This window comes from Larus michahellis, chromosome 3 (assembly GCF_964199755.1).
Source record: "Larus michahellis chromosome 3, bLarMic1.1, whole genome shotgun sequence".
Lineage (NCBI taxonomy): Eukaryota > Metazoa > Chordata > Aves > Charadriiformes > Laridae > Larus > Larus michahellis.
In genome coordinates, this window is record NC_133898.1 from 64831782 (window position 1) to 64850926 (window position 19145).

At 40.5% G+C, this 19145-nt stretch overlaps 1 protein-coding gene across 6 annotated transcripts in view; it reads left to right on the forward strand.

Annotated features, from left to right (window-relative positions):
• TULP4 (TUB like protein 4) overlaps positions 1 to 19145 on the forward strand; it is a 174469-nt gene that overhangs the window by 136591 nt on the left and 18733 nt on the right. For all 6 annotated transcript variants that reach the window (XM_074580501.1, XM_074580499.1, XM_074580497.1 and 3 more), the window contains 5 exons: positions 1855 to 1989; positions 5926 to 6092; positions 14904 to 15128; positions 17506 to 17740; positions 18241 to 18385. In XM_074580501.1, the coding sequence (XP_074436602.1) occupies positions 1855 to 1989; positions 5926 to 6092; positions 14904 to 15128; positions 17506 to 17740; positions 18241 to 18385 (907 nt within the window). The remainder of the gene's footprint in view (positions 1 to 1854; positions 1990 to 5925; positions 6093 to 14903; positions 15129 to 17505; positions 17741 to 18240; positions 18386 to 19145) is intronic.

The window sequence follows — 19145 nt, forward strand, 5'->3', positions numbered from 1 at the left end:
GTTACTAATTCCCATGCTTCAGAGCGTATTGCCAGATTGAGGGTCAGGAAGACATCCTTCCCTACCCTTAAGTGAGAATATAACTCATTGAGTGAAATGCTTTGGTTTTAAACTCTTTGGAAATCATCAATAGCAAAGAGCTAGGAGGCCTGGGTATTCATGTAGTCAGCCCTGTCCTTCTTATTCAAGTAATGCTAATACTTCTCCTTGTCAATGCTGTTGATTAGTCTATAAGATCGAGGTAAGCTGTTTCTGTGTTCCAGGGTATAAAATCTGAATAAATTAAGAACTAAATTAATATGAGTGATTGTACAGTGAAAACTTTAAATACGTAATAGCTAGAAATAATCCTGAGCTTGCATCTCAGATCCACTGAACCACCGAATTGAGGACTCTTGCAGTTTTAACTCTAATTTCAATTCAGTCAAAAAATCTACTTTTTCCAGAATGGTGTATATGTGTGAATATAATAAGCAAAGGTTTTTAACAAATAACGATAGAAGATAATATGCTCATCTGGTAAAATGTTAGCATCTTTTAAAACTGAGTTTTGTTCTGGCTTTCGTACCTCACTTTTGGTACTGGGTGAGATTTCTTACCTTAGAAAAAAAGAAACAAACTTCAAATTTCTTAGCAAGCTTCTAAAGCAGGATAGAGAACAACATTAAATTGGGTTTTCGTTGTTTTTTGAAAATACTGAGGTTTCAGTCGGAGGATGGTGAAGTTGCAGAGTACACAGATGAGAACTTAGATGATCGGAATGCACTAGCTGTTTCTGAGTCAATCAGGGGGTGGGTGGACTCGTTACAAGCCCACAAGCCTATTTTAATGATTACCCAAACATGATGTGTTTTCTTTAGAGCAGATGCAGCATAAACCTCTCAAAGGTGACAAACCTTTGACTCACGCAGATGTGTAGGAAGGACTGGAAGTTTGATACATTTTTCTTATTCAATTATATACACAGAGAGATGCTAATTACTAGACATCTTTCTCCAAAATGCTTTCTGATCAGCTTTTTTACAAGCTCAGGAAGCAACATGAGTCTTAACTGGCTCTGCCATTTTTGTTGACTGAAAAGATGCTGTCCGGGCCTTGAGAAGCACTTTTTCAGGGGCCAGCAGCATCTCCTATCAGAAATTGTAAATTAAAAGAGTTAAACAGCGAATGCTACAGATGGTGATATTGGTCATGAAGTAATTGAGCAAGGGAATTTCAGTGAATGCTGAAAAACAAGCCCAGAGGAGCAGGGACTTTGCAGAAATGGTTTTTAAAATCAGGTGTTCCATTTGGGCTCACCTCTACCTTTGAGTGCTTTGGATCCTGTTGTGTAGGTTGGCAGGTAATTTTTCATGCTGCTGCCTAGCTCTTAACATTTAAAATACAGTAATTTGTGAAAGGTCAGTATATTCTCTTAGAAGTTCTTATAATGTCTCTATGTGACTTCAGGAGGAGTCCCCAGCACTTGCCCAGGTAGAAGGTGTATCTAACAAATAGCTTTTAATGTGATTATATTGTTTATTAACACTGATTTTCAACTTTGGTCTCAAGGAAACCTTCCAAAGCATTGGTTTTCGATTTGTGGACACTTTGGGGAGTATTTGCATAAATCACTTTGGATATACTGCAGTAAAAATTCACAAAGTAAAAGCATTAGGGTTTCACAAAAGCAGACAAACTAACTAGCTAAACCTGCTTTGCTTTTGCGCGTGGACGTTGCAGACATAAGCAGGTAGAGTTTGAGGCTTGGAACCACTCCGGATGGCGGTAGGCTGATGTACAGTGTATTTCAGCCTGGATGTAATTACTTCTGGTTGCTTGCCTTTTCCTCACTCCAGAGCTTTGTTTTTGCAGATGGACCAGCTGCGTATCCAGTCCCGGTGCAGAACACCAAGCCACTACTTACTGTCAGCTTCACGTCAGGAGACATCAGTTTAATGAACAACTATGATGACTTGTCTCCTACTATCATCCGCTCAGGGTTGAAAGGTAGAAAAGGGAGCCATTTCACCCCCTTCCTGTTTTTCTTGTATATTTAATGATGTGTGTATAGATTGTGTATAGATTTGCGGTTGTCTCTCCTAACCCAGAAGCGCTCAGCCACTGTTATTGCCATTTCCAGCAGTGACACCTGCTGGTGAAAGAGCAGCGCTTGGCTGATAGAGTTTTTGTGTTTAAAAAAATGTTTCAGTTTTTGAGATCATGTTTTTGTGGCAGTTTTGTAGAGCAAATTGATCTGTTTGCTGTTTTGCAGCTGAATGTGCTAATATGTTTATGCTTCTTTGTGTGAACGCCTCTGCTACTTAACACTTCCTTTGCATCTTTAATTCACAAGGTCTCCTCCCATGCTTTTGGTAACCAGGTATGAATCGCAATGCTGCTTTGACTCCCACAAATTTTGAACACTTGCTAGAACTATTAATTATCAAGGAAACATATTCAGAGAGAAGAAAAATTCTGCTGATTACTATACAGCTTGCTAAGTGATGTGCCTGAATGTTTGTAAGATCAGTATTCCATGTAACATCTTTAATTCACATTGAAATTTTTACTGTTCTTACCTATCAAAGAAGTACCTTACTTTGCCAACACTCTCAGTACAATTTACGGTGCTTTGCCGGGGAGAAGTTTTAATTCAGTACAGTACATAAGCACATATTTAAATGTAAGTTCCATTGATTCTTTTCATCTCCACAGATAAATTAATTTTATATTAGATTTAAAAAAAAAAAAAAATCTGTTGGAGGAGACTCTTAACTGTTCTGTAACGCTAGGATATTTTTGGTGAAAAGTTGCCATAACACCAGCCCACTAATTTTTGGGTGATCCACTTTGTAGGGTAGTTTTACGAGGTTAAAAAATCACCTTTAAGGTTTCATTTCCACTCCTGCTTCCATCTGTGCCAACACAAGAAATGTGTGGCTGGCAAAATGTAGCATCCTGGGGCAACCCTGTGATCCAGAAAACTTCTTCAGATGAAGGGACACCTAAAGGCTGGGAAACTGGAACCAATTTAGAGAAGCTTTTGTTACATCCACCAAGGGGTGTTCCCAGCATCTCTACAGAATTATAGTAAATAGGAGATGAAGTAGTCTTGACTTGTCATCTAGCCTAGCTTTCAGCTTGAAACAGTAGGAGAAACAAACTCCATCTTATTCTCTATTTAAAGTTGCAGGGGTCTATCTTGCTGAGGATGTCTGTCCTGTTTCTCTTTCCCCATCGACTTTCACGAATAAAAAAAGATCTTTTAATTACGTCACCTCCTCTAGCAAAATATTAATGTACAAGCTACAGTAGAAATATTTTTTATGATTGTAAATATTGTTGGCATCAATAGAAGAAGAATGTGCAACATCTTGCTGGATTGGGAATGTGTATAAGACAGAAAGAGAAAGGTGATTGGGATATCACTCTCTGTTGTTCTGAAGCTACCCATTGTACGGTGGAAAGTATTTTGCATATAGCTGTCATATAGATGTAAACTTTTTTTCTACGTTCTTATCAGCTTATTTTTCAAGTGACTGGTTGTTTTCACATGCAAGAATGTGCAAAACCACCCAGTTCAGGGTCTCCATCCTCTCCAGCCACTTGGCATTCTGCTGAGAGTGGATGGTCTGCAGTATTGTGTGTGAGTCTGAATTCATGTGTCTCTGTTTGAAATCTGTAAGCATAGCTTTGTGGTCTCTGCAACAGATGCCCTTGTCTTTATGGACTACTTAGTGTATTTTTAAAGCAGGCAACTATAAAACTATTTCAAGCATTACCAACGTATTTTTGCTGTTCTATTAGCTTTGCATAGCTTTCATTTTACTGGGAGTATTCATATTAAATTGATGCAAAAAAACATTTGCTGTTGGATGAGAATTTGATTACCCAAATACAAGTTCTTCTTTTCATCCATCTTGAACACTCCTGGAAATTTTGTCAGTTCTAGTGGAGGTCCTGAACTGTTCAGTTGTATCCTTTCTTTTTTTTCACACTTCTTCACTCAGTGACTCTCAGTACACTGCTACCTGCAGAACTGCTGAACTGCATCTACTAGTTGCACTAGTTAGCTACAACTGCTGCCTGCAGAGCTATTGCACGTTTAGAGTGCTATCTATTCAAGGTTTGCTGATATCCATGCCTGTAGTGGCTGGCAAGTTGTTTTGAAGGATGGCTCTGATCCACTGACTCACTTGCAATCTGATACCCTAGATGAAACCTCCGTCTGATTTCTAATCTCTGTGCTTATGCTGAGACCTAGTTATCAGTTGAGCTATTTTATGTCCAGGTTCAATAATAGTTGAAGACCCCGTTGGCAGCGCAAGCATGCTGTAGAGCCGTGCTGTCCTGGGGGGATGCTGCAGCCATGGCCAGCCCTTTGCTGCCCTTGCAGCAGCCTAATTCTAGGAGTTGTGAGAGAGAGAGAGAAAACTGCTGAACACGGTAATCACTCTTCTTCCTCTTGGTATGAGGACCAACTGAAAGTTTCACCTGAAGACACGTATCCAAAGGAGACTGCTTTTTCACTTTGGTAGTTGTGTAGTTAATCCAGTTACCAAAAGTGGAGTTGATCAGCGTGTCTTACTGATTTCTAACCTGCCTATCGTTATACTCTCTGAGAAAGATGAATAAATGCCCTTGCAGATTACTTAGAGGGCTGAGGACTAAGAGAAAAAAAGAGGCATAGGGTGCCTAGCTGTGGAAAAATTATCTTGAGGAACATGTGTCTTGCCTCTGACACGTACAGAAGCATAATTCCCATGAGAAATATGAGAAAGTTGAAATAATACAAAACCATTTTAAACTGCACATAGAAGTCCCTGGAAATGACAAGTTGACAACTTGAAACAATTTTGAGATCCTTCCTGCCAACTCTCATTTTTCTCCTGCTTCTTCATTTGAAGACAGCTTCTCGCCCACAAATGTCTTCAAAAGGTTCTTGGCAGATTGAGCATCCCAGAGCACAAAAGTTTTGTCTTTACCTTCACTTTGTCTCAGCACAAAATAGCTGCCTTTCACCTCCGGTTTAAGAGTAAAAAAGTTTAAAGACTAGCTCAGTATTACTTGCACATGCAAATCTGCCTATGGAACACAAGCAGAAACACAAAATACAGGTTTAGCGCTCTTGTTGCAGTGTGATAAAGAGCTGGAGGATATAAGGGTTTGAAATTAGCATCCCCAAATTAAGCTGTGGGCGTTCCTCATCGTGAGGTGCCTGTAGGAAAAGTAACTGATACCTATATTCGTATCCGCATATATGAGAGACTAAGCAATCCCTGTGTCCTTCTCGCAATCTCCTGCTAGACAGATGAGTAGATTTTCACAAGTCATGTGTCAAAAGAAAATCTATGACACAGAGGCCATCTGTATTTATGGACAAAAATCCAAAAGTCTTTCTAGTTTGGTGTTATACCAAAATATAACTCTAGTTTGAGTGATACTAAAAGTTATATTCACAGCAGTGGGAACATGAGGCATTGCCAAATACGCTTCTTTTTTGCGCTGTAGGCCTTTCCAGACAAATACTCTGCTCTCTACTGCTGCTGTCTTAGTCAGTGACATTATTTTTGTGCGTATTAACTTAATTCCGATTATTTACCCCAAAGGTGTGCATACAATCTTCCACATCAGTTTTAGTATCTCTAATACATTCTTGTACTTAGGAGCAACCACTGATTACATTCTAGACTCACCATAGAGAAAGAGAAATGAATGGTTTTTACACCTTTTTTGCAATTTACAAAATAAAAAGAATGTCATTCTTGGAAGTGCATATGCAGCGTATTTGCTACTACTTCGATGAAAGGATTTAGGTTTCTAAGTACTTAAGTAATGTTTGAGAGCGTGATTTAGCCGTTCAAGTCACTTTGCAGCATCTGGAAATGCTGTTCCTACTGATTCTCATCAAATGATTATTGCAAACTGTCTTTGCAATTTCAGATGTGGTGGTACAGTGGTGTACACAAGGAGACCTACTTGCAGTAGCAGGCATGGAGAAGCAAAGCCAGCTAGTTGACCTCAGCAATGGTTCCTTGTTGAAAAGCGCGCTTGTCAAGTTCTACAATGTGCGTGGGGAGCATATCTACACTCTGGAGACACCTGTGCAGGTAGGAGATATTTTGAAGTCAGTTCTCAATGCTTTGCCGACATGCTTTTCCCACATCAGCTCTTTGGTACAGACCTGCAATGTGAGAAAGTTTACAAAACCTGAACGCATTCTGAAATGCAATATAGATAAAAATGCACAATAAATAATTATTGTTTGCATTAAGATAGACATCCAAGAGTGCATCTGATTCTAAGGCCCGCTGCATTGTGCAAAAATATAGTGAGAAACAGTCTGTTTCCCAAAACCATTGGCCCATGAGCAGACAAGACAGAAAAAGGAAATTGGGTTGTTTCACGGATAAGTGACTGAAGAGCGAGAACTGGATAACATGCTTGACATTGTAGCAGAGCCAAGAACTGGACAAAAATATTCCAAGTCCAGGGTCATAACCACAAAATTATTCTCTCCTTGTTATCGCTCTAATTTTCTAATGTACAATCAGTGGATCTGATGCAATATTCTGCTTTTTATGGCATCAGATGGAGAAGGATGAATCAGAAAGTCTTGTTTCTGTTCCCACCTTCTGTACAGACTTTCAGTGTTACCTCGGTTGTGTTAGTTGACAAGTAAATGTCAGCACATGGTCTGTGTGCTGCTTAGGAGCACGAAATGCTTCATAGGGCTTTACTGATATTTTAGAACCCAGCTGAATGTCACTCTACAGTTTATTTCATTTTCTGCAGAATAAGGCTGGCTCCATTCTGATTTCTGACTGTTACTAGTGAAACTTAATTAATTTATAATAGCTTTGGAACCTAAAAGTGAAGGAAAATGCTATATATATTTACTTAATTATGATTAATGATGATACCATTTATTATCATTTCTTTTTCAGTACCCTGATCTGGGATGGATACAAAAGGATGACGTAGTAAACCGGCTGCTAAGCTTTTGTGTTTGCTTGTATTTAGCATTAACCTGTGCTTATTAACGTTAGCACTCTAATTTAGATAGAATTCCTTAGTTTTGTAATGTATAAAATAATGTTCTCTAAAGCCAACCTAAATATGTACAGTGATGTCTAATGCTGATTTAGGTGTCTAAAGGACTTACCCATACACACAGCTTTCGGGTCTTAAACATAGCCCTTTCAGCAATGTAGCACAGCCCTTTCTTCTCTGGATCGATTCTGCAGAAAACGTATTTATACCAGTGTTGCTCATTCCCAGACCAGGTAAAAACCAAACCTCGTTCTGTTACTTCAGTACCAGAATACCGTGTGTCCGTGTTAGCTGTTGAACCAGTGTAACACTCCGGTGTAAAATTGTGAAATCAAGCTGTGGTTTGAGCAGTGGAACTGATGGGGTCAGGTTGCCTTAAGGGGGGTGTGTGTGCCGGCTCATCTCCTGCCGCTCTCTCCCCAACTTTGTTCCCAGCCACCTCCGATGCCTTCGTTTCCTCTAGCTCTCCCTGTATCCTGTCAACTTACCAGCTCTTCTTTCTCCTCTACTTAATCAACTGGGAGAAAGCACATATTGTGGTTGACATGAGGGCTAATTAATCTGCCATTATATGAGTACTTATAGGACAATTGACAGGTCATGCAGAACAGGTAATTTCCAAGCTCATACTGCTGTATTTCTCATAGTGAAAATACTAACGTGAGGCCCTCTGCTCTTCCCAGCTGCTAATTTTCACTGAAATTGCAGCATTTTAACATCATGGAGATTTCTTCCCCCTTTGTCAACTTCAGATGAAAAGTCAACAGTTTCAGGTTGGAAGTGAAGGGGGGCGGGGGTGGCAACCACCAATTAATAACGCAGTCTTGGAGTCTCATTTCCTTAGTAAACCAGGTTAAAAATGTCATTCAAACGGATGTATTTATGTTTATTAAAAAAACTGTGTTCATAAACCTGCCTAAAATTAAAGCCACTCCTCTCCTCTTCTTAGTTAGTGTTTACTCTCTTTATTTTGTGCATTTAAATTCCTATTTACTCAGCTGCAGGAGGAAGCGAGGGGTCTTTCAGGACACCTGTATCTGCTCATGTGGACTTTATGCTTCTATGTATTTGAATGCTGGTCTAACAGTATTACCAGCTAAGTGACAGGTATGCTAGAACACTGCAAAGTATTTGGTTTACTATCAAAACCAGATAAAAACTGCCGTTGCAAAAAAATTGCTAGTAACTTTTGTTATTCTGTGCTTCTGCTCCAAAGACATATATGCAAAGATGACAGAGCGAGTCAGTGGTCCCGGTAATTTGATGACAAATTCATCAGAGTAAATTCATTAGTTTTCTGCCCCATGCAGTCAGTCTTCTAATGGGATTTTATAAAATTCATCACTGATTACTGAAGAAAAGAATTGGAGAAAATAAAAGAATTTCCTCATCTCCAACTCTTCTGCTAAAACTGTTTTTTCTGAAGCAAGCAAATCTGTGACTAGAAAAGCACATTTATTCTCAATGAGCATTGTTCCAAATATTAAAGTCAAAAAAGTAAAGCAACAATGAACAAAGAAAATAGGTGCAAAACTGATTTTCCATGTGGTCCTCTGTTCCAACTCTTTGATAAAGCAGATGTCTGAAAGTTTTATCAGTAAGGTATACTGAACCGTCATCGTTTCTAGTGTTTGTCTGAGCGGAGCGTCTTTGGTAGGATATTTAGGAAACAAGAAATTTTATTGTTTATAACAAAACTCAGTCTAAAACTGATGTAGGATTTATATGCAACTTGGCTGGAACGTTACCTAACATAAAGTCACTGCAAACCCCAAGGTAGAATAGATTTGGGTACTGCAGGTTACTCATCTTGATGATGACTGTTGTCATGGATCCCTTCAAGGTGTTTTATATGCCACCTTCTCCTCCAGCTTTAGTATGGTTTTTGGCATCCTCTGTCTGAATCCAAATGAACGCAGTGGCTTTGCATGAAAAATAGTGTTCATAAACAGAGTGGTATAGTTAGCACAGTGTAACAGTCTCTCTTGTTCCCCGCTCTGAGGCTTCGGCCTGCCACCCTGACATGCTGCAAGAATGTATTTGCAGAATACAGTGGGAAGAGCTGAAAAAGTGTTGGTAAGGGTTGGGCAAATATTGAACTTCAGCTACACAGGATCAAACTGGTCTGAACCTTGAAAGAATGATGAAAGCATTTCTGAAGGGACTTCAGAAAGTCACACCAGACTTTTATCTTATTGGAAGCAGTTCTGTGAAAACAGGGTCCATACTGTGACTCCGAAGAGTCGATGCTGGTTATTTATTTTATACAAAGAGCGTATCTTAAAGGCTGTTGATCAGATGATAACTATTCAAAAATATACTATCGATTTCTGTAAAACTTAGCTTTTAGTATACTCGCCCTCGTGTACACAATCACCAACCTGATGTACCAAAAATATGCCCAGTTCTTTTAGCTGGCAGTTTTTCCATGGTCCTGCTTTTTCAACATTTCAAAATGTGATTACAATAGCAGGCTGCCCTGCTGGTCATATTTTTTTTTAATTGGAAGAATGTTGATTTCTTCCATTATTTGCTAAATCCTCACAACATCAAGCAAGGATGAGAATAATCAACTCATTCAAGACTGTTTTACAGTCTTACTGAAGCGGTTCACAGGAAATGCTGCAACCCAGTTCTGTCGCTTCAGAATTTCTTGTCTGATGTGCAGACAGGTCTTTATTATACCAACCTACCGTACCTGCCTGCTCTTGCGTCTGAGTGGATACATCTGCTTCGTATCTTCCCAGTTGAACTTTAAACAGAGGAGTCTTCTACAGGATCACTTCAAAATGACCTACTGCCAGCTTAAACAAACCTGTGAATTTTTTCTGTCCAACAGTTCAAAGTTGTGGCTTATATTTTAGTTCCTTATTCGCTTTTTATAATTTTCTTTTTTATATGTCCCAGAGAGGACCGGGGGAACAAGAACATGGATTTAGAAACACCGATGCTGATCTCATCTATACACCTATAATTCTACAGTCAATTTACATTAGTTTATGATTTTATACCACTGTGTGACTCTTGTAAGAACAGATTTAAACCTTAAGTGCAATGAAGAAGGAGGATAAGAGTGAACTGAGCCCCGCATATTCCAGAATCAGTTGCATAGGCAACAAGATTAGATGCAGAAAAACTGTAATTGCATTTTTATCAGTGTAATATTTTAACATGCTAAGTCAAAGTGGTGTACCAAAGGCTAAATCTTTATGGGAGAGGTTTCCAGGAGTCTTTGAGAAGACCCGCTTGCTCTAAACATGCTGCTGTCAGCAACAGCTTGCACAGCATTTCACGGGCTGCTTCTCTGCTGGCAATGTCCTGGCATCTGAATGGATAGACATGATCCTGCAGAAACCTGGTAGTTGTGTGAAAGCTATTTTACTAAGGCCTGAAAAGGAGAGAAGCAGCTGCCTTTTACGTTACCCAGCTAAGCTGACCTGGCTTACTTTGTCATTTATTTCACATAGAGTGTTCAGGTTTGTTGCTTCTGAATTAACATGGCCTTTCATCTATATCACCTGAAATTTATCCTATTTAGTTATTGTTGTGTGACAACAAAGCTTCAAGAGGAGTTTATTTTCTTACAGAAAGAGAAACAAGAGCAACAGTTTAGAACTACCTGGTGAAACATTCTTTGGAATATCAATAAGGACCTTGATATTTTCCATATATGCACCCACGAATGGTGTGGCAGTACAGAGATGTGCACACACAATTCACAAGAGCCGAGTGGGCACTGCAGCTATTGCACCTTCCAGCTTCTCTCTGAAAAAAGCAGAGGGAAAAGTGCCTGTCTCCACACGAGGAGTCTAAAGTGAGAGAAAGCAGGCAATGTACGTCAGAGTTTTACTTACACATACCGTTCACTAGATACTATTTTGCAGTTGGGTTCCTCCTCCTGAGAAAAACCCTGCTTGTTACTGGGCGTTCTGCCCTGGAATACTATTTTTATTTCATTACCAGTGGGACTCCCAGTGCCAGCAGACAAGAGATTAGAGCAAGCAGCAAGCAAGCCCCATGGCTCAGGATTTCTGAGCTCAAGGCAGGCGGCAAGAATCAGCTTGAACAGTGTTTTCATTGACTGAACTGCATACAAGTGATGAAAGGTATATAAATTATGTTCTCTCCTGTAAGAGACAAAAGAAGCAACCACAGAGCTTGAGCCGGCATATCCATTCCCGCGTGCTTTTCTAAGGGAAGTTGACATCCCAGCTGGGGGTACAAATTTGAGTAGATGTAGCTGACTTTCAAGCCCACTCAGAAAAAAATAGAAAAAGAGATCCTTTTTGAGATGTTTTTTCAGTCAGTATTTCTCATGATAAAACATCTCAGTTTTTGTCCTTTGGCCAATTATTTCTAATATATAATTGTCATAGAGCTAAATCCTATCTGTGTGTACAAGTTCAAGTTTTTTTCCCTACACGTTTGTATTTAAACCCTGGAATTCATTCAGATATTTACAGTTTGTGCTGAGAATTTTCAAAACCTGGTGATATTTATATATGCAAAGTGAGATTAGAAATTATCATTAGACTTTTTATTTGTAGCTGCATTTCCTTGCTGCTAGCAGAAAAAAACTAGTGTGCAAACATGGAGAATAGAATTCTTCTGTGCTAGAATCTGCTTGTTCATTTTCTAACGGGTGCAATATGGGTATCAACAACTTCTTTCCTTCTTTTTTTGCTAAAACAATGCAAATAAGTGGATGTTTTTATGGGGAGCAATATTTTGGGTTGGATGTTAGAGTTCAATTGTTTTTTTCTTAGCAGAGTTTGGTAAGAAAGCTGTAGCCAGCTTGTAACTGACTTGCTGCAGTAATTGATTCATATCCCTTGTCCTTCAAGGGAAAGAGTGGGAAGTGTAGTTATTGAAAAATATTATTGGAGCAGTACATTTAAAGGTCAGGTCAGACCTGGCATTTGGGTGATCTTTTATTTCTCCAAGCCTGTAACGACAGGCTAATTTTCCCTAAACTTCACCTTAAATCTTAGCCCTTCAGCATGAATGAAGTGTTGCTGGATATTAGGCTTGAGGAGTGCTGGGGGACTGACCATTCCGTAGAAAAGGAAGGCAAGGCGTGTGTGAATCAGTAAGCAAAGACAAACCAGTATGGAAGAAGTGCTCTTTGATGAGATTGAAAATACTAAGATTAAGACACATGAGGTGTGTGGGGAGACTAAATATACAAATGTAGGAGTAGAATTGTCATGATTTACAAACAGTACAACACTTGTAGGTATTGTGTGTGTGCATGCATGTGTTTAAACATGCACCCACTCACTTACTGTTTACATAAAAACACATAAACAGAGTATAGGGGAATCAGACATTGAGAAGTTTAGAAGGTAGCTGAACTATGGTTGCTGGTTGGGAAACTGTGGTGAAATCATGCAGTGAGGCAATGTCTTTTGACTTCTGACTTTCTGCTCTTCCCCAGCTCCACAATGCTGTGTTGCCAGAGATCCCACCCAACATTTCAAACCCTGGGAATGTTTTTGAGATCGCAAAGGTTCTTCCACTGGTGCTGTCTGCATCTTTGTAGGCAGTGGTAACCTGAGGAGAGAAGTGATTTCATTTGACTGTATGTGGAAGAAGAGGCGCCTATCTGGGTGTGATATATTGGGTTATAATAGCTGCAATACTAGACTTCATGGTAGGGCTATCTGGATGTGCTGTATTGGATTATGATAGCTGGGATATTAGACTTCTCTTCTGGCATTAAACTCTATCCAATAAATAAACATTTGTGTGCTGAGTCACATACTTGTTTGTTCCTTCACTGGATTTATAGGTAAGCTTTAGTTGATGCAAGGTGAACAGAAGGATGCAGTTTGCATCCCATGGTAACGATCAGGTAGATAGTTCTGCCCATGCTGGAATTCAGCCCTTGGGGTAATCAGGGTCACTTGTACTGGTGCCTTTCTCAGGCTGTCATATAGTAGATATGGCAGGTACTAACTTGTGTCAGTGCCTTTTCAATGGCATTTATTTTGCAAGCAGCTTGAACTGTCTCATTACTGCCAGGCAGTATGAGGGCTGAGCCACACTCTCAAATCATGAAAATACCAATCAGTAAGGGATACTTTATGTGATCGCTCATCAAATTTAAGGCTCTGTCCTACAGATTATGACAAGCCACGTAATAGTTATTGATGGTACACAAAGGATTTTTCAATTCTTTTTAAGTTCTCGACTATAAAATGCCTTTAGCAATTACTGTGAAAATCACAAGGTTCACATGTTGCTGCTTTCCATTTGCATATCAGTCAGCCTGGAGGCTTGTGCCTCCATGGAAGTGTGTGTGTGGTGTTGCCTAGATGTAATGAAAATGAAGCTTCTTCATTCCTCCCACTTTAAAACCAATATTTTCCTTGAAATTTAAATCTAGGATAAGACGACATAGCAGGGAAGATCTTTTCACTGAAAAAGTAATTTCATCCAACCCTTTATCTTGACGATAGACATTGATACAGTGCTGTGCAGCTGCTTTCTGCTTTATATCATTCTCATAAAAACATCTTGTCCTGGTTTCTCACCTTTAAGCATCTTGAATTTGTAAGTGAAGGGAAAGATTTTTTCCGCAGACTAGATTAGTAGCTTCTGGGCTGATCTAACCCAGGTATCTGGGTACCATGTTACTAGAGAGGAGTAGATAAAAGTTACTACTCATGGTGCCTTGACTTTTGTCTTCTGTATAGTTAATTCTAGTTTGCTGCATCTTGTGAAGAGCAAATATATTCCAAAGAGATCCTGACCTGTCGGTAAATACAGTTCATAATTTCTAAGAAAAACATGTTTGCTTAAACTTTTGAGTGTCACAGATTGTGAAAAGAAGGGATGCCTTCACAGGAAGAAGTAAACCTTTTGTAGTTCACTGATTACAGCCTGCTGCACAGTATTCTTCACGATGTGAGAGTTTTGTGTAGTTTATTTGTGTAGAGGTAGCAGCTGTGGAATTGAAATTCCATACAATACGTGTACATGCGCAAATACAGATGCTTTGAAACACAGAAAGCAAGAGATGACAGGTGGATGCAGGTAACACTCATGAAGAGCAAAAGTAATAGTGATAGGGCTACAAGAGGTCACAACAGACTGGTGCTTTACATGAAAAAGATGGGGTTTAGGAAGAGAGTTCCTTGCAAGCACAAATCAGTATTCTCACATAAACTCTTAATGTTCATGCAGCAGGGAATAAAGTCCAAAGCAGTGTTTGTTTATTGTTATTCTCCTCGTTCTGACACTTACTGCCAGTCGCCCCTGACTCTTTCTGGTTCTACTGTCATGAATTTAGACATTTCCTGTGTGTAGACAAGCAGAAGACAAAAGGCCATTCTCTGTTTTGTTCCTGGTGCTCTTTCACAGCTCACTTTCTTTGGGAGTAGTTCAAAAGAGACACTGTGCAGCAGAAGACTCAGTGCAAGACAAGAAAGCCAATTGGGTTTTATCCACTAGTTTACTGTCTCTGGGCATATAATTTAACTTTTCCGTTGTACAATGCAAGCTGTTACCAGTGGATGAGGATTGATTAGGTGAATGAAGAAATCACCTGGATAGGGCATCAAAAGATGTGAGGTAATGCTGCGTGACTTTAAAGTCACTTATCTAGGTAATGAATTTGGTAGACAATCCCTTGTGTAAAGAGCTTTGAGCCTTGTGTGTAAAAAGCACTGTATACCCATCAACCACTGTTATCGATAATTTCAGATGTTCACATTCTTCTCCCTTCTTGTGGGCCATAGCGTTTAAGTTTCTGGAGGACTTAGGGTAACATGATCGGTGCTGAATTCATGCGGTCGCTTGCTGTGCAACTATCTTGGAGAAAGTGTGCGCCCTTTTAAAGTTGTATCCTTTTCCTCCCCACGCAGCGTCCCATCATCTCCATCTGTTGGGGTCACAGGGATTCGCGCCTGCTGATGGCTTCCGGACCTGCATTGTATGTTGTCAGAGTCGAGCACAGGGTCTCCAGTCTGCAGCTGCTGTGCCAGCAGACCATCGCTAGCTGTCTGCGGGATGACAAGGATATCAGCAAACTGACCCTGCCCCCTCGGCTCTGCTCGTACCTCACCACTGCCTTTATACCAACAATCAAGGTAAAAGAAAAGAAACGCGTGTGTGAAGAGGAAAGGGTTACTTGATTTCCCCCCACCTCCATGCTGCTCCTAAGCGACAATGGATAAATTATACGATATTATAATTATCATAATTATCATTTTAAAAGCTTGATTAAGGGTCATTCCTGTCCTCTTCAAGAGCCCACTGATCCATTTGGTGCCTATTAAAATCTGAAAGGAGGGCTCACACATGCTAATCTGCGTTATTCCATGGGGATGGCCTTTCCAAGGGTAAAATATGCTGGTGACTCACAAAGACTTCTGAAGAAGCTCACGCTGATGATTATGCTGTGTCACAGTTACAGGAGAGATTCACAGTGGTAAAACTGTTGCCTCCCTGCTTGTTACATGAGTCCTTATATTGCCAGGAAAGTTATGCTTAAGATCTGTGGCTGCCCAAGCATTTCTACTGACAGTGAGTTCTGCTAACCTTACTCCTCCAACAGTGCTATGGGAAAATGAATCAGATATTATGCCTTTTCCTGTACCACAGGCAGAGCCATCTGCTCGACCCCTTTGTTTCGTGGTTTTGCCCTCAGGCACATGTCAGGATTTCCAAACTCTTTATCACAGCCTGTAAACTGGAGCATTAGCTGATGAATGCCCTATATTCAAACATATATTTTTGTGTTACGCAGTTTTTGTGTATGTGTTACAGCATCCTCTTGGGCCAGTTTTAGGTCCTTGTTAAAACAATGCAGAGCTAGAATAACTAATTTGAAATCAGTGGAGCTGGCCCAGATTAAATGAGAACAAATTATGCCTATAAAATAATGATTCAGAGCAGTTCCATTTGGGTACTGCTAATCGGGGCAATTTGTGCTACTGTGGAACATCCCATTTGCCAGAAAAGAATATATGCCTTTCTGTAACCATAACTCCTCTGTCTCCAAAGATGTGGTATATTTAACAGACCAGTGTGTCTCAGTTCTTTCTAGCATGCCTACTTCTCCCCAGGAAGCTTTCCATCCTTTTTAAAAAAAGGGTAGATGGGGCACTTAGGGACATGGTTTAGAAGTGGTTTTTGTCAGGGTAGGTTAATGGTTGGACTTGATGATCTTAAAGGTCCCTTCCAACCTCAGCAATTCTATGATTCTGTGATTCCATGTTGTCCCAGAGCTACCCCTGCAGCTCTCTAGAGCATCAGTGATGCTTGCTTGGCTGTTAGGGAAGGCAAGGGATGGGATGGGATGGGATGGGACGGGATGGGATGGGATGGGATGAAGGCAGCAGTTGGCTGTAGCAGGGCTGGGAGCCATGACAGGGATCAGAGGGGCAGAGGCAGCACAGGGGCACGTCCATTGCCAGCAACCCTTCTGTCACCTCCTAGAGGGGATGCCAGTGTGGGGAGCAGTCATGGGGCTGCGTAGCTGAGAGCCTGAAGCAGAGTTCCCAGAAGCCATGTGGCCCTAAAGTTTCATGGGTGTTTCTGGAGCCTCCTCAGCACTGCTTTATATTTTATCCTGGCGCTTCCCCAGCCACATACTCCCACCTACACAGTCAGCCATGCCTCCAGTGCCTGGCAAGTCACCTTCTTCCCCCTCCAGCTTGAGGACTGCATTATAGATCTCTCCAGCCCATATCCATCTTGTCAGGTTAAGGAGGTTCCTTTTTTCCCATTTTTTTTTCTTGTATTTTCATGTTGAAAGAAATTGTGTTGACTTATACACATAAGTAGTATTTTTGTCATACAGGCTACATTGTCCTAGGCAAATGCAGTCCACTGCTTTAGGACTGAGCTCTTCATGGATTAAGACAGTGTTCTAGAAACAGGGCAGAGTAACCCACCCTGAGCTTTGTGCTCATATTTCTCCACATTGCATGCAAAATAGGCCCTCAGCAAAGATGGGTCATGTGCTTGGAAGTGATATAAGAGGTACAAGCTTCTCTCAGAGCTGACGGCATTGTAGCATAGTGGCATAGCATGTACCAACACCAACCAGGAGCGGAAACCTGGGTGGCCAAGTTCACTTTGAGGGCCAGCAAGAGGCAAGATACTCTGAGACTTAGACTTGACCACATTACCCAAGTTAAAAGAGAACTTTGTGTTAGAGCCATGACTTGAATACAGGTTTGTTGTCTAATTCAGTGTTCTAACCACAGGTCCAACCTTCCTCTTTGATGTAACTGATTTTAGTTTTCTGTGTACAACTGCTTTTGACCTAAATAAACAATACACAGCCACTCTGTCTTGCGTGGGGGTCCTGCATAACTCACATGGTAGCCTGTACTAATTTTGACCTGCCAAGTTAGAGTTGTGTTTAAATTTAGTTAGTTGCCTTAGGATTAAGTCACCACAGAAAAAAACCTAATAACCTATAGGAAACTTTCTCTTTCCTTCCTTCATTTAATTAAGCCTCCTATCCCAGACCCAAACAATATGAGAGATTTTGTCAGCTACCCAACAGCTGGTAATGAACGCCTTCACTGCACGATGAAGCGGACAGAAGATGACCCAGAGGTCGGTGGTCCGTGTTATACTCTGTACCTGGAATACCTTGGCGGATTAGTGCCTATCCTGAAAGGACGTCGTATCAGCAAGTTGCGGCCAGAGTTTGTCATCATGGATCCTAAAACAGATGGAAAAGCAGGTAGAACTGAATTGTTGCTCCGTATAAAAAGTTATTTAGAAAGATTTTAGACATTAAATCCTCAAGAGTTAAAGAAAATCTATATATGCAACATGGAAGGTGGCATCTGATTTTTTTTTTTTCTGATGCAAAAAAAATCTTCAGCATGACCTAGGCTCAAACCTCTGAAATTATACCATGCTGTCTTCTGTTTTACAAAAGGGAACTTCTTGTATTTTGAACACTGGGGAATAGATTGCTAATTAGCACAAAATATTCTTTAGTCTCACTTTTGAAGTCGACTGAATGCTGTTCACCTCTCTGAATCATGTTCACTTGAGTTTGAAGCATTGGAAATTTGGAATTTATACCAGGCAGAGTGAAGAACGGTTGATTATCTCTGCATAGTTTTATCTCCACTGCTGCCTGTGGATTGGATTTATGTTTCTGCTGACTGATAGTTGTAACTGATAGCAGTTTTCTGAAGCAGCACTTACATTTTCTGGGGCCTGTCTTGATAGATGAAATCTATGGAAACAGCTTGATTTCCACTGTGATTGACAGCTGCAACTGCTCGGACTCCAGCGATATTGAACTGAGTGATGACTGGGCAGCAAAGAAATCTCCCAAAATCAGTCGAGCTAGCAAATCACCCAAGCTCCCTAGGTAATAATTTCTTGGCTATTTCTTCCTCTGTTCCCCCAGGTCTCTCCTCTCCTCTCCTCTCCTCTCCTCTCCTCTCCTCTCCTCTCCTCTCCTCTCCTCTCCTCTCCTCTCCTCGGAACCTAAACAAGCAGATTGTTTTAAACACTGGGTTGCCAAGGTTCTGTAATGTTATGCAAAATAGGCTTCTAAGCTATTAATTTGTCTCATTGCTTTCCTGTAAGGTCTTTATTATATTCATTATGTGCATAGACAGAACCCTCCACCTGCACAGAGCCTCACTGGGCATCTGTCTGCTGGCTTGATGTTATGGGATTGAGGCCCTGATGCCTTCTAGCTGCAGCTGACACTTTTCCAAAGACTTTCTATTATAAGCTTGTCCTAGTATGAGGCAAAGGAAATGCACCCCTTTATATGGGAATATAATGTGTGAAATACCTAAGTTTTAGTTTACTAGCACTTGACAAAAGAACCATCAGTTCCTGAGCATAAAACCAAAATGGCTCAGGAAAAAACCCACAACCTACCTTTCTGCCTTAGCTTACTTTTGAACTGTAGCTTTTGCTCATTATTTTTTCCACCAGTGAGTTTTTTCAGGTGCTTGACCATGACCCCCTTTGTATAATGGGACTCAGGAGTAACTTTTGGCTTAGAGCAAGAGGACTGGCGAAGTTTGTGTCACCTTGGTTTGCTGTACTAGCATGGCGATCTGCCAGCCCAGGTGTCATATTTCCATTTCTTGAGGCTTTGCTCAATGTCTGCA